The sequence below is a fragment of the Empidonax traillii genome, unplaced genomic scaffold, assembly GCF_003031625.1.
Source record: "Empidonax traillii isolate 1590-97213 ecotype Southwest subspecies unplaced genomic scaffold, ASM303162v1 scaffold555:size490716, whole genome shotgun sequence".
Classification (NCBI taxonomy): domain Eukaryota; kingdom Metazoa; phylum Chordata; class Aves; order Passeriformes; family Tyrannidae; genus Empidonax; species Empidonax traillii.
In genome coordinates this window covers 328217-342607 of record NW_020955748.1, presented here as the reverse complement: position 1 = coordinate 342607, position 14391 = coordinate 328217, and the positions used below count along the sequence as shown (strand labels likewise).

Here is a 14391-nt window from a genome sequence, read left to right as displayed (position 1 = left end):
TTCCTCTGATCAACTTCCCATTCTGCTTTTTCACATTGTGGCTCATAATTTATATACCACTCATGGGCAGAAGGAATATTTAACTCCCAAGCGTCCCTGTGTTGGATCCCTGGATGTGCCAGTTCTGTGATGGATGGGCACCACAGGGTGGGGAGCGATGGACCGTGTCCAGGGTGCCACAGAGGGGCACCCCCAAGAGCTCGAACAGATGTGCCGTGTCCAGCCTGTGAGGGATGACACCTCCAGCTGTGGCAGCGGGATGTCACGGTACGTGGAGCATGTCCAGCTCAGGATGGATGTCACCCCCCTGGCTACACCAGCGCTTGTTGATGTGCTCCCACTGCTCGCCCAGCCAGCCCTGGAGCTGGTATAAATCCTCACAGTGCATTTTGCACTGATGCTGATGATTCAGTAGGACTTGTGTGCCCAGGAGCTCCTTTCCCTGGAGCAGCAACTCCAAGACCTCCAGCATGCCAGTGCCCTTCCTGCCTGCCTGTCAGCTGTGTTCACCAAGGGATTGAAAGGCCTTTCTTTGCCTTGCTGGGAAAACCTTGCTGCCAGAGACCCCAGATGGCTCCTCCCCTCAGATTGTCCTTCTGCAGCCCTATTCCCAGCTCCTTGGACCCTCTTGTAGACATATCATCTGCTGCCTGGTTCTGCCTCATCCAACAACAAGCAGCACCACCATGAGCTCTCCCAGCCTCTCCATAGCGCTCTGCTTGGTGATTCAGTGTTTTCCAAGTCACAAGCTTGGCCTATTGATGCCTCATGGTGACACCCACCAAGGTCTCAGACAAACTGCCCCTTCCTCCTGGTGTGGGCAGCACAACCAGAGCAGGACAAGGAGGAGGTGAAGAGGGGCAGGGAGGGAAGGAAGGTGCTGTCGGGTGGGGATTTCAATGTCTGACATGTTGACGTTTCCCAAGTAGAAGCCAGTCACTCAACATCTGGCCAAGAATATTGCGTCTTGCTTAAGAGCAACTCCAGATGTTCCCAAGACCTTTTTTTCATTATTTTATTTCTTTCTTTCATTCTTTTCTTCTCCCCCCTCCCTCTCAGCCACTCTTGACTCACTAAATCAAGGGAGACAGGCTTTTAACTCTCTGGAAAGAAATAAACGGCTCAATGGTGATATGAAACGAATTCTCTGGAACTGTGTGAGCAGATGTGTGCAGGGGGAGGGAAAGGGGGAGAAAGGTGAGGGAGATCAAGGGAAAGAGAGGGGCATGTGTACATGGACATCTCTTCAGCATGAGGTGACCCAGCTGGATGCACAGCATGATGGCTGGAGGGATGGGCAGTCTTCACTGCTCATGCAGGACTGGAGAGGGCAGGATTTGTGACTAGAAGGAAAAAGGGAAAAGGACCAGTTCCTGCTTCTATGGGTTGATGGTGATCTCCTCTTCAGGGTAATTGGGTCCAGTTCTTACCTCCTGGAAGTGGCTCAGAGCCGAGGAGGTCAAAAGAAGGATGAGTCTGGTATGTTGATGACGCTCATCTGTAGAGGTGATTTATCATCCCTGACAGGAGTGGGAGAATGAGCAGCCAAACAGCAAGAAACTTGGGAAAAGAGAAAGTTTGGCAGGAGGAGGGGAGAGGTCAAAGGCGAGAGAGATGAATGAGAGAAAGATGGAGGAGGGTGGTGAGAACGTGAAAGGAAGATCCAGAGATAAGGAAACGTGGTTTCTCGGTCGTGTTCCTTGGCTCCTGCTGAAGATATGTCTATCCTGGTCAGGCCTGCAGCCTCAGTGCCCTCTGCGTGAGCCAAGGGCCTCACAGATCTCTGATGTCCTAGAGGTGCCACCTCTGCAGTCTCCTCAGGTGGAGAATGACCAGCACAGTGCTCGTCTTCCATTACCCACACTGTGCCCACCTGAGCCATCACCTCCAGCTCCATCCATTTGTCAGAGCTGGTTTACCTGGGTTTGAATGCTCTCAACCTCTGGCAATCTGGCAATCCCACCCTTCCTGTGGTGGGAGGGTAGTTTGCAACCTCCTTAGGTAAAGCCAAAGATTTAAACAATTTGCTTTCTTCTCTTCCTGCATCTCTCATGGTACCCTGAGAAACAGCTCCACAAGGGTAACACAAGAAAAGCTCATTTTGTTGCCTTTCCATTCCCCTTCTAGTTAACGAGCCAAAGCAGGGGTGATCACTGCAAGTCAGCCTAGAGAAAAACCTGACCACAACCTGTGTATGGCCACCAACAAGCCTGGGAGAATTCATCTCAGAGAAGGGCACTTTGGATGGCAGAACGCAACTCAGTCATTTAAACCCACTCCAGAAACCTGCCAGTGGCTCTGGAGCAGCCGAGGAGCCAAACCCCTCCAGCAGCACTCAGCACGTGGTGCCGACAGAGCCCTTCGCAGGACACATCCCTCTGTTAGCTGAAGGCCAAGAATTCGGCAGTAGGTGAGGCTGATGCTTTGGCCTGGTGAGGTCCAAGCTCTCCAGCCTGGGAAGTGGTTCCAGATGCCTCCCTTGTGGCAATGATGGAAAGGCTCCCAGCTTTCAGAAGGCTGATGCTCAACATCCTCTGATATCTGAGTCTCCAAGAGGTCTGAGGGCTAGAGGTACACACACACACACACAATCTTGCTGAGGAGTTTCCTCTGTGCTGTACACACTTGAATCTCACGAGAAACCCTCAGAGACCTTCTGTCTGGCAGAAAGAGCCCTTCAGAAAATGATAGAGGAGGTCTCGAGAAACCACAAGTGCTGTCCAGCTAATGGCTACTCACACAGCTCTGCAGAGCAGTTCAGCTCATTCATGAGCCAGAATTAAGTCTGGAGCTTTGGAGCAGGAAAAGATCCCAAGGGATGACAGCTCAGGGGCTGCCAAGAAGCGGGAACCTGTTTTCCATACCAACAGTTGGCATGCACCAGTCCCATGTCTCATCCTCGATCACCACAACTTGATGGTCAAAGAGCTGGTTAGAAAATCCACAATCCAACTGGTTGTACCCTCTGAAAAAAGCCAGTTTGCCAGAACTGAGCCAGCTGACTGTCCCCCTCCTCAGCATCTGGCCCAGTCCCCTGGAGTCTGAACGCCTGCATTCCAAGAGCCCTGGGGAGGCTCCAGGTGGGCTTGTGGGGTCCCAGTCCTGTCCTGGCTGCAGGTGGCCTGCAGTTCCTTTGGGCTCCAGCTTGAGCCGTGGCTATGGGAGCGTTTAGGCTTCCTGCCCTGGAGCTGGGTCTTGGCTCTTGGTTCCTGGCTCTGCAGAGTGAGGTTGAGAGACCGTTCTGGCTCTCGGGAGGACCCGCACTTCAAAATTTTCCAAACAAATCACTTGGATTATTTCTAACTGACATTTTTTGGAGGGCTTTTCCTCCTGCCGGAAGGGAAGGGCTTGATTTATTAATTTTTCAGAAATTTCTTTATGCAAACCTCCGGGATGCTCGAAGGAGGGTGGAGAGCGGCACAGTGAGTTCGGGCAGACCAGGTGCCCCAGCCCTGCCTGAAGCTGGCAGGCCTGGGGTGCTCTGGCTCCTGGCTACTCCTCACTGTCCCCAGCTTGCAGATGGGCTGCCCCTGAGTGCCCACAGCCACCTCAGGTCCCTGCAGCACCCTGACACTCTTGGGGATTAGGGAGCCCTCAGCTCTGTGCCCACACCCCACCAGAGGCACTGACTGGGATGGAGCCACCAGTTCTTCTATAAGGAAAATTCAGGTTTTTATGCATTGGTATCTTTTGTGTTTCCATTTTTTTTTTTTTTTTTGCTTTTCCCTTTGGCTGGGGGAGCTCTGGGAGATTTCCAGGCCGTGGAGTACACCTATCCCTCAGACAGGGCACATAACTCTCTCCCTGCCCTCAATCATGGGGCTGCACCATCCTCCTGTGCCAGGGTGAAGACCCCAGTCTGTGCTGGTGGGTCCCCCCAGGCTGAGTGGGCATCGTGGGAAGGGCACAGGTGAGGCAGAAGGGGAGCAGCAGGCAAGACCAGCCCCCCTGGTGACTCTCACCTTCCCAAAATTCCCAACAATGGCAAGCACCACGGGGTCTGAGTAGTGTGAGGAGAGGTGAGAAATCAGGACCTTGCTGGGAGGAATTGGAATGCTGGAACTGGAAAGTTCCCAGCTTTGCTGTGCACATCTGCCTACCTGTCCTGGGAGGGGTGGCAGAGGGGTGCTTGCACTGGTCGTGGGGACAGCTTGGGGACAGCCTTGTTGGTGGAGGCCTCTGAGTACTCCCTGTTGTCCCATCATCCTTCCATCACCTGGCTGTGGAGTGATGCCCACCACTCCCCCTGATGCTGGGTCAGGGGGATACAGGGGGGTGGAAGCATCTCACAGGCTTCCCCAGAGCATCTTTTCTGGGGACCTTGTGGTGGCACCTCTTCCATGGGCTGCTCTTTCCTGTAGCAGCTCCTGCCTGTGCCCCTGCCAGCAGCACATGGAGCTTCGACTGCTCTTCCCAGCATTAGGGAGTAGTGCTGGAGGCTCATCACCAGCTCCAGAGAATCATAGAAGCATAGAATGGTTTGGTTTGGAAGAGACCTTGAAGAGCATCTCATTCCAACCCCCTGCCATGGGCAGGGACACCTTCCACCAGACCACGTTGCTCAGGTCCTCATCCGACCTGGCATCGAACCTGGCACCAGGTCCTCACACCCACCGTGGAGACCATGTAGTGGGAGAGGTGGTGCCAGGAGGGAGGTGCTCTCAGGGACAGGAGCCCTGTGGGCAGGGGGACGAGGGAAGCAAAGCCCTGAGACACCTGCATCCCTGGGAACCACGCTGTTTGCAGGGAACGGGGCAGGTCTCTCCCCTCCAGAGAGGCCGCGAAATTCAGATGGAAAAAAATATATATTTTCCAACCATTATATTTCACGAAAGGAGCTGTTCATCCACTTAAAATATAGGTGACAAGTACAAAAGGCATTTGGCATTCTAAACCAGGCCAAATCTTCAGGAGATCCAAGATATATGGTACACACCCGCGGCCCAGCTTCAATCTGCTCTTACACTGTAAATTCCAATTACATCATGCTGCCTTGTTTAAATACCGTGAAACCTGGCTCATACCCTAAGTATGTTTTATATATTGCCACATCCATTTGAAATAGATGGGCAATGTGTTTTACGGCACATGTGCAAATATCTCCATATTTTTCCATCTGGGGGTTTATGGGATCTTTCAGAAAATTAATAATGGGGCTCGGAGGAAATGTTCGACTCGGAGGCAGTAGCGGAGATTTATGGCCGTCCCGCTGGATGCCAGGGAAAAGTCTGAAAGCACCCGGAGCAGACGAAGGCCCCGCGGTTTCACCAGGCGTTCCCTGAGAGCTAATTTTGCAGAACGGCCAGGACCAGGAATTTCTCCACACAGCCAGCAGGTTGATGGGAAGGGATTGCTCAGGAAGTGAGGAGCCGAGTGCTGGAGCAACAGATGGGGATGGAGGTGGGGACCGACGTCCTGGACCTGCTGTTGGGGCTCAGACCTGGGCAGGGCAGGGGAATGACTGAGCTCTGCTGGTGCTGGGGACAGCACTGCCCAGCCACCCCACAGGCCCCCTTTGACCACCCTCTGCCAGCTCCAGGTACTGTCTGGTTTTCCTGGAAAAGGGATAGTGTGACACTCCATATGTGTGTACTGGCCAAAGCCACCTGATTTCTGGCTCCAGATGGCAGTCAGAGCCTACCAGGGGCTGCTGGATTTCCTGATGGATGAGCAAAGCCCGGCTGCCACGGTGTGGGGAGCACCCAGGGCTCCCAGGGCACCGACCTGAGCAGCCCCAACCCTGTCCAGGGCCACGGGGATCACGGCATGGGTGGCCAGCGGGGCTGGGAAGGGACACTTGAGAGTCACCACATACCAAAAGCCTCAACTGGCCATGAGGTCGGGTGAGTGACCCATCGCACAGTCCCGGAGCTTTAAGCACTGGAGAAGCTTTGCTCCCACTGTCTGGCAGGGCACAGGCAGGGGACAGGCAGGATGCAGCACTTGGCTTTAACCACTGCTGCAGCAGAGATCTCCATGGGGATGCCGGTGCTGGGGAGAGGCCCAATCCAGGCTCCTCCAGACCCCTCGGATGTGCTGAGCTGCCCAGTCTCCATCCCCTCTCTCCCTGTGCTGTGAGCAGGACTGTGGCCCGTGCTGTGGCCAACCCAGGGGTCAGCTGGTAGCTGTGTGTGCCCAGGCTGGCCCCTGCCTGCTCTCTGACAGGCAATCCCTCCTTGAAACTGCCCCAGTACTAGCAATCTTCTGGGAGTGCCATGTCTCCCTGCTCCTCCCAGTAAACCGCAGCCGACTGTTTCCCACCGTGTGGGTGCACTGGGGGGGTGGGGTGGGACAGCGTCTGGTGTTTATTTTGACAGTGGAGAGGCTGGTTCTCCAAGCTTTTGGGGTAGAGCATCTTGTCCAAGATGAAAACATTGTCCGTTTATTGAGTCTCACAGTGGCTGTGTAAACAGAGGACTGGCTTTGATGGATGCTGAGTGGATGCTGAGGGACTGATCCTGCCCCACACAGAGAAATCATTGATTTAGGGAAATGAAGCATTCCTCTGAAAAAGCAATGCCAGTGGGTCCTGTGCCCCATGGGTTGGGACACAACTGGCAGAGGATGAACTGGGAGGGGTGAGGCTGTGGTGGCAGCTGAGCAGTGAAGCCTGAGCCCATTGTGGAGCCTGAGGGGGAGTGGCACAGCTCTGCTGGGGCAGCAGCATCCCTGGGCAGGTTGTCCTCTTTGTGCCACGGGCAAAGCTCCTGGCACATGCCTTGGAGCCAACGTGAGGCACGTGCAGGTCGGGGGCTAGGGCAGGGTCCCCCCATCCCCAAGGCGCCGGTGGGGACTGCTCTGCCCTTCTGCCTCATCCTCTCCATCACTGCTGAGGTGGGAAAAACCCGGCAGGAGGGAGCTGACGGGTTTCTCCAGATGGTGCCCCGCTGACCCCAGCCGTTCCCCGTCTTCGGCTCTTCCTTAGGAAAACACGGCGCGGGCCAGCCCATCAATTAATGGTTTCCTCATGTTCCCCCCGCACAGCCCACGTGGGAAGCTGTCTCCCTGTTCCCCAGGCCCTGCTGAACCGAGCCCCCCTCTCCCCAACCCCGCAGCCCGCATGGTGCTGGATATCCCGCGCACAGGGGGAGCACGTGTGTAACCAGGGAATGGTGCCCTCGGAAAGATGAGCGGACAGAGAGACAGGTTGGATGAAGGAATAAATGAACAAATGAATGAATGACACGGTGATTAACTCTGATGTAGTAAGTGCCCCCTTGGCTTGTAAAAATACGCTTGGCACTTGGAAGAACAGCACATTTTTTGCTGCTTTGCAAGGACAGGAGGGGCTGGAGCAGCTGCACTCCCCAAACACTTGTTTGACATGGTCACAAGTGGGAAAAGTCCACGCTGCCCTGGTCCTGCAGCCCCTCTGGGTGTGTGGAAGAGCCCTAGTTGGGACTGGGAGAGCATGAGAAGGGATGGGAAATGCAGAGGCTGAGCTTTGCTAAGGAAGCAAAATTTAGGACGTTAACAAGGCTTGTGGGGGTTGTAAAGAGCCGAGTAAAACACCGTGCTTGGGCAAGGGATGGTGGACAGAGGGCTGCAGTACCAAGGGCATGGCAGAGTCGGGACAGAGGATGGAGCACTGAGCAGGTTGGTTGGACAGGACACCACACCTTGAGGACTGACAAAGGCCACTGTTCCCTAGTACACTGTGTCCAGAGGAGGCAAGGTATGACCTTTCCATGTTATTAACAACAGAAGCAGGGAGAGTACGGGCTGGCAGGGCCACCAGCACTGCTCCCAGACAGCTGGAGCCACTGCAAAGAGCCACGTGGATCTGCACTGCAGAATGGAGAGAAGTTGCTCTGCATACCAGGGAGCACCAGGGGAATAAGGAGAGCCAGGACACAAGGTCAGACCATGATAAGGGGCCACACAAGTAGGTCTTGTCTCACCAAACAGGTGTTGCCCCTTCTTAGAGGCTCAGCTCCTCACCAGGCAGCTTGTTCCCAGAGCCCAGCACTGAGCTGTGCCCCACTGGCCAAGCAGGATGCTTTCTGCTTGACCATGCTGCACCTGAGGAAGGTGTTTTCCTGTGGGATTCAGTCAACTTTTATTTATGCGGACTTTGGTTGCCAAGAGCAAAATGATGGAAAATAATCTACATATGAATCCATCTGTCTGTCCACTCAGGTTGCGGTTCAGCTGTCCAGGCTCCTGTGGTCTCTCGTGAGTGGAGCTGGCTGGACAACACAGAAAAATAGCATTGAGTTTTCTGTAATATTCTCACATTTTGTGTCTTTCCTTGGCCAAATTCTGGGTTTTCATGAAAAATGTCCACTGGCGCATTGAAATGAGAAAAATTTCAACCAGCTGCAAAATTCAGTCCCAAAGCGGGGCGGGGGGGGGGGGGGGGGAGGCGGAACTTGCAAACCTGGCCTCTCTCTCTGCTGCCGTTGAGTCTCAAACATTTTGGCCCAGCTGAAGACTGGGAAAAGGCCTGTTCATTACAAACCCAGCGATGGAGATGTGCGTGGTCGTTTTGGCCCTTCCCGCGTGGGGACGAGGCATCCGCTGCCGGCAGCAGCCGGTCCCAGCACGGTGTTTCCCAGCTCTCTGGGCTCATCCAGCTGCTGCACGGGGGGAGAACCGCGCTCTAGGAAATGGGAGTGCACTGCAGCGTGCCAAAGTCCTTTCAGACCCTTTGCTGAATTAATATTTTTTTCCTTGAAGAGCTATTTTGGAAAACATATGCCTTTGTAGTGGTAAGGCAACTTTGCGCTGCAGGATCTCTTTCTTGCCCTTGCAAAACTGTTGGCTGTAGCCACCACGACGTCCCCTACTGCCACCTGAGTCCTCCTGTGGCAGCAGCCGGTGGTGTCAAGCACTCCCCAGTTCCAATAGGGTGGCCGGGGCTGGGTGTGTGTGGGTGGACGTGGCAGTGCCCTGGATTTGCAGCTCCCCCAAACTATGCCTGTGTCACCAAGCCCTGCCCAGAGCTGCAGGGCAGGATGAGCAGCATCGCTGACCAACCCTGGGATGCCTCTACTGCCCTGGCACCAGCTCAGGGTGGCCCTGCTGCAGTGTCCCAGGGACTCCAGAACCCATGTGCAGTCCCTCTTTTCCAGCTGACTGTGCCAGGAAGAGGAAGAGGAATAACAAAAGTGAATTCTTGCTTTGGATGCTGAGGTGGCATAAGCAAGGGAAGTCAGGAAAAGTCCTCTAGGCATCAGCCTCAGTGAAGTTGCAGTGGCCTCCTCCAGTCCTTTGGCCAGGATTTTAGGACATTTCCCAGCCAAAGGGGGGGAGTTCTTCTCCTCAGCACAGACCATGGGATATGTGGTGGTCTCTGCTCCTCCTCAGCAGGACACTGGGATGCCAGCTGGGAGCCATCCCTTCTCAGCAGTCCCAGATGGCAGAGCTGAAACAAGCGGGAAGAGCCACCTGGGAGGATAAATGGAAAAATGGAGAATGTCAATCGCCAACTCCAAGTTCCTCAAAGAGTTTTTGGTGCCCCAGTTCAGTGGAGGAGAAATCAGGTGCCAAATGAAACCCTGGGGTCCCCTGACCCTGAAGGCTGTGCACAGCACTTTTGGGGAACACAGGCACATTGTGCTTCTCCTGAAGGCTGTACTTGCTTTCAGAGAGCACATGCTGCTGAAGCCCTGCCCTGATGGGTATCCATGCCCATGGAACAGTGCTGCTGCCCTGCTCTTTCTTGGGCTGTGGTTGCTGAGAAGAGGGGCCAGAGAGTCCCCACAGCCCCTGGGGTGATGCTGAGCAGCCCCGGGGTCAGTGGGGATGATGCTGATGAGAGCCCTGTCCTTGCACACCCAAAGGGTGCTCCACCACTGACTCCTTGTGAGCACCCCTGTGCTTATCCAGAGAAGCTGTGGCTGCTCCATAACTGGGAGTGTTCAAGGCCAGGACTTGAAGCAACCTGGTGTAGTGGAAGGTGTCTCTGCCCATGGCAGAGGGTTGAGTGAGATGAGCTTTAAGGTCCCTTCCAACCCAAACCATTCTGTGATTCTTTGACTGTTGGGTGCATGGGGCTGCAGTGAGCCTGGGGCAAGGGCAAGTCTGGTGGGAGGAAGAGGAGAACTGGGTGGCCCAAATACTTGGAGACCCATCTCATGGTGGAGGCCAATGGTCTATGACAACCAAAAGAAGAGGAGCCAGGGATGGAAGGGTCTCTTCAGCTCAGCTGGAGGAAGGAAGAGGGTCTGTGTCAGGAGTGTGGATAGGACCAACTCATCCAAGCCCATGTGGTCCCACATACCCATTGCCCCTCAGTTTCTGGCCTCTCCCCAGCTCTGCCCATGCCCTTTGTAGGCACCCCAGTACACACAGGACCTGAATGATGGCACTGCAGGCCCTCCATGTCTCTGAAAGGTCTCCTCTAGCATCTCCAGCAGCTTCACCAATGCACCTGCATGTCCACACAGACATCCCCCAGGACCTAGATCCTCATTCCCCAAACTCCCTTGTCCTGAAACCCAACAGTGCTCCAGCACTCTCTTCAGCTGGAGGTTCCAGCACCACCCTGGGATGCTGAAGCCCAGAAGCACCAGACCACCCGTGGGATGGGATGTCCACACAAGCTGCCGTGGTGTGAAAGGGCAAAGCTGACTCCTAAAGAACTGGAAGACTCTGATGTGGGCTACAACACCTCACTGAGCCACTCAACAACCAAGGCAAGGTTCGTAGGGAAAGGAATATCTATCATCAGAGCACCTACTGTTTCTACTCATATTTATTAAGCCAAGACCGCTACAATCTCAACATGGGAAGATACTGGTGTCTGTTTAACCAGAGACTTATACACGGTGAAGAAGATATAAAAGACTAGAGGTGGATCAGTGAAAGCTCTTCTCTCTTCCTGCCACCCCTGCCTTGTGCATCTCCTCGGACAGCCTTGGCCACAGAAACACTTCCCAGGAGAGCACGCAGTCCGGCTGGCTCTGAAGGGGCACACCAAGGCAGATGGACACTTGGTGTCATCTCAACAGAAGCAGGTGGAATTATGTCAGTTGGTACCAGGTGAGAATACAGGGGCATAGAGCTGGCTGGGTGGACGATGATACACGATGGCTCTGCTCAGCCCAGGTTCAGGGGGAGAGGGTGGACGTGGGAGGGGAAAATGGGTGTCTCCAGGCCTTTCCCACTGCGTTGTCTGGACTATGCCCCAGGACAGGTAAAAATGAGGGGTTGAGCAGTCTGTCCCTTTCTCCCTGGTGGCCACCAGCCCACTGCCAGGGCCTGGCACCTCCCCATGGCACTGCAGCACAGAATGGGTCCAGCCAGCAGTGCTGGTCCATGTGAACCCAAGGTCACTGGGGAATCAGGCCTTGCAAAAGTTCATTTGTCCTTCCTGGTGGAGCTCCTGGGGCGGGTGGCTGTGCAGTGCTGGACAGTTTCCACTCATCCTCCCTGCAGGCGCATCAGGGTGAGGGACAGGAGGCTCTGACCTCCTGTTCCTCCTGGGCAAGGAGAAAGGCAGACAGAGGTCAGACAGCAGCACATTTTCAGTGTGAGGAAGAGTCATACCCTGGATGGTTGAGAAGGGAGAGCTCTCAACTCAGATGTCAACACCGGGCCGGAGACAACTGTGTTAAAGGCAATATGAAAGCCTATAAAGCGAGTGCTACGGACACCAATCCCCTCTGAGCTCCTTCCAGCGACAGGCACCCACAGGACCTTGCTCCACTTTGCTCCTCATTAAAGGTTTGTCATTACTGCATTATTTTTAATACACACTTAGAGAGAAAGCCCAACACGCACACCCAGCCGTGCACACGCACACACAAAGGGAAACCATTGCCAAAATATACACTATAGACAGAGAGTCCGTTCACACTATATATATGTACAGAGTCTGTGGGCGCAGTCTGACAGTGCCCAGCCAGGCTGGGGCTGAGCACGGGGTGGGGACAGGATGGGTGGAAACACCTCAGGGCTTCACACACTTCCCCTTCTTCTCCCGCCGCTGCAGTTTCCGAAGGCGGCGTGTCCAGGCGTCCCGCCACTGGATGACCAGGCTGTTCTTGTCGGCCATCAGTCCAGGCCGGTCAGTGGAGTTCTCACTGATCCCCATGACCAAGTACTTCTTGCTGATCTGGATCTTGGGGCACTTGCAGGACAGGTCTTTCAGGTGAATCCACAAGAAGTTGTCGCCGCGCTTGACCCGCTCGTCACGGCACTTGTAGACAGAGAGGATGTTGATGGTGAACTTGGCCCAGTTGGCCACTGTCTCCATTTCTAGGATGTTCACCTGGACCACTGAGGGGAAAAAAGGGAGAGGCCTGGTGATGGGGCGTACTTTGCCTTGCTCCACAAAGGAAGCTTTGGTGCCAGGAACTGCATGTCCCCAGTAGCACCCCCTGCCTCATCCACCATGACCTCGGGAGGGCTAATTTGGGGACCCATCTCTATACAGAGTGTTCCCCCTCCCCTGGGTGCCTGCATCTGCCCCACACACAGCCAGCCCTCATCTGCCTCTGGGGCAAAGCCCAGCATGGCCCAGGGAGGCTGGAGGTCCTTACCATAGTCCTTCTTGCAGTACTTCTTCATGTTAATCTTGTAGTTGCCCTTGGCTGGCTTGCAGTAGGAGTCACAGTCTGTGGGAGAAGGACAGAGGGTTGAGCAGAAAGGGATGGATGGGAGGAATGCAGGTGAGGTGAGGGTGGCCACCGTGGAGAGCAGGCAGGGGCCATGGGCAAGGACAGTCAAGTAGAACTGTGGCCCTGCAGACTTGGTGATGTGGGAAGAGATGATTTGGTACCTATCCCACGGGTCTGACAGCAGACCAAGGGGCTTGTGATCCTCAGGGCAACTCAGCCCTCGGGGCCAGAGTGGGGAGAAGCACCCTCAGGGCAGCCCCATCAGAGACCTGTGCCTCCTTGGTTCCTATAAGCAAGGAAGGGGACTCAGGCTGGGGGAAGGAGGCAGGAGAGGGAAGTGGCTCTGCTCCACCAGGTCACTCCTGCTGCCCAGGCATCCCCTGCTCAGACTGCTCCAGAAGGGCTGTCCCCCACCACACACACATCCCTCCCTGCTGTCCCCCAAGGCTCCTGTCCTCCAGGAGGCTTTTTTTCTGTGCATTTCTAAAGCCTCCAGATTTGCATCTCAAGCAGAGGGAGGGCAGGGAATGCCTCTTTCCTTCTCCCCAAAGGCTTTGATCCCAACAATTGCCCGGAGCAGCCCTGTTCTTCTCTTTTCTTCCCCCTGCCATCTTCCTTTGAACATCTCAATTTGTCTCTTTCCAAATGGCATGTTTTTTCTAAGCCCATCTTTCTTCTTTTCTCTCCCTTTTTCAGGTTCTCCCTCTGGCTTGGCCCCGTGTCCCGGGACGGAGCCAGCAGCCTCTGAAGTTGTCTTTGTTTGTGGGTTGCCACAGCGATCACTGGGGATGGAGGCGAGGGTCTGGGGGAAGACGGGGAATAACAGCACCCCGTGCCAAGGGGAGGAGGAGAAATGAGGAAAGAAAGAAGCCCGGGAGCACAAACTCACCCTGGGCTCTGCTGTTCTCCTCTCTGCCCAGCTCCTTTTTATCTGGGGCTTCGTGCTGCCTGTTCCAAATTTGTCAGCGACAGGAGCAGCGCAGCACGAAGCTAATTCTTGGCAGAGGGGGGTGAGCCCTGATTTGCAGCTCATCCCCCCCACCCCGTGCTCCCCATTGCCCCCTTGCCTGGGCTGGCAGAGCTGCCTTGGCCCTGCTGCGTCGGGACCGGGCCCTCCCCGTGCAGGGGGGCTGCTGAGCACACTGGAGGGCTCGGTGCCCTCATCCCCTGCACCACGGGGAATGCTGCAGCCTCAGCCCACTGAATCCCCTGGGATATGCCACAGCCCATTCCAGACTGTTGCATCCCCTGAGACGTGCCAGAGGCCCAGCCCTGCCACACTGCTCCGTCCCTTCCTGCTCTCTCTAAAAGAGGGCTCTCACCTTATTTTGGGGAGTGCCTGTCAGGACAGGAGACCTTTCCCTCCCCAAGCAAAGGGGCACAAAACCCATCCTGCAGCCGGCAGGGTGATGGGTGGTGCCACCAGGCTGGGGGGGCAGCCTTGGCCAACCTGCCACTCCCCCCCTTGGTGATGGGGACAAAGGGAAAACAGAAAGAAATCCAGTAACTGCCCTGGGCTCCTGCTCGTGTTTAAGAACATAACACTGTGATCCAAAAGAGGCAGAAAATGGGTTTGGGAATTGACAGTTTAGGATTAGTTTGGGGATTTTTTAACCACGGCTTTGCGCAGAGGAACATTATTCAAATGTAAAATCAGTTCCTGCTCTGTTTATGTAAGAAACTCGGGAAGAGAAAAAAAGTTCATGTAACTGGAAGCGTTTCCCTTCCTTGCCCCCAAGAACAGGGCCTCCCTCACCGGGTGTGGGCAGACATGGGTGCTGTGGCTGGGAACTGTCTGTGCAGCTGGGTGGGGCAGCTGAACCCC

At 55.1% G+C, this 14391-nt stretch overlaps 1 protein-coding gene across 1 annotated transcript in view; it reads right to left on the bottom strand.

Moving 5' to 3' along the window:
• Positions 1-11774: 11774 nt before the first annotated feature.
• Positions 11775-14391, bottom strand: part of NTN3 (netrin 3) — a 31061-nt gene continuing 28444 nt past the window's right edge. Inside the window, exons 6-7 of the mRNA XM_027897707.1 lie at positions 12489-12563; positions 11775-12225 (exon numbers count right to left, since the gene is read on the bottom strand). Coding sequence (XP_027753508.1) covers positions 11897-12225; positions 12489-12563 — 404 coding nt within the window. The 3' untranslated portion in view covers positions 11775-11896. The remainder of the gene's footprint in view (positions 12226-12488; positions 12564-14391) is intronic.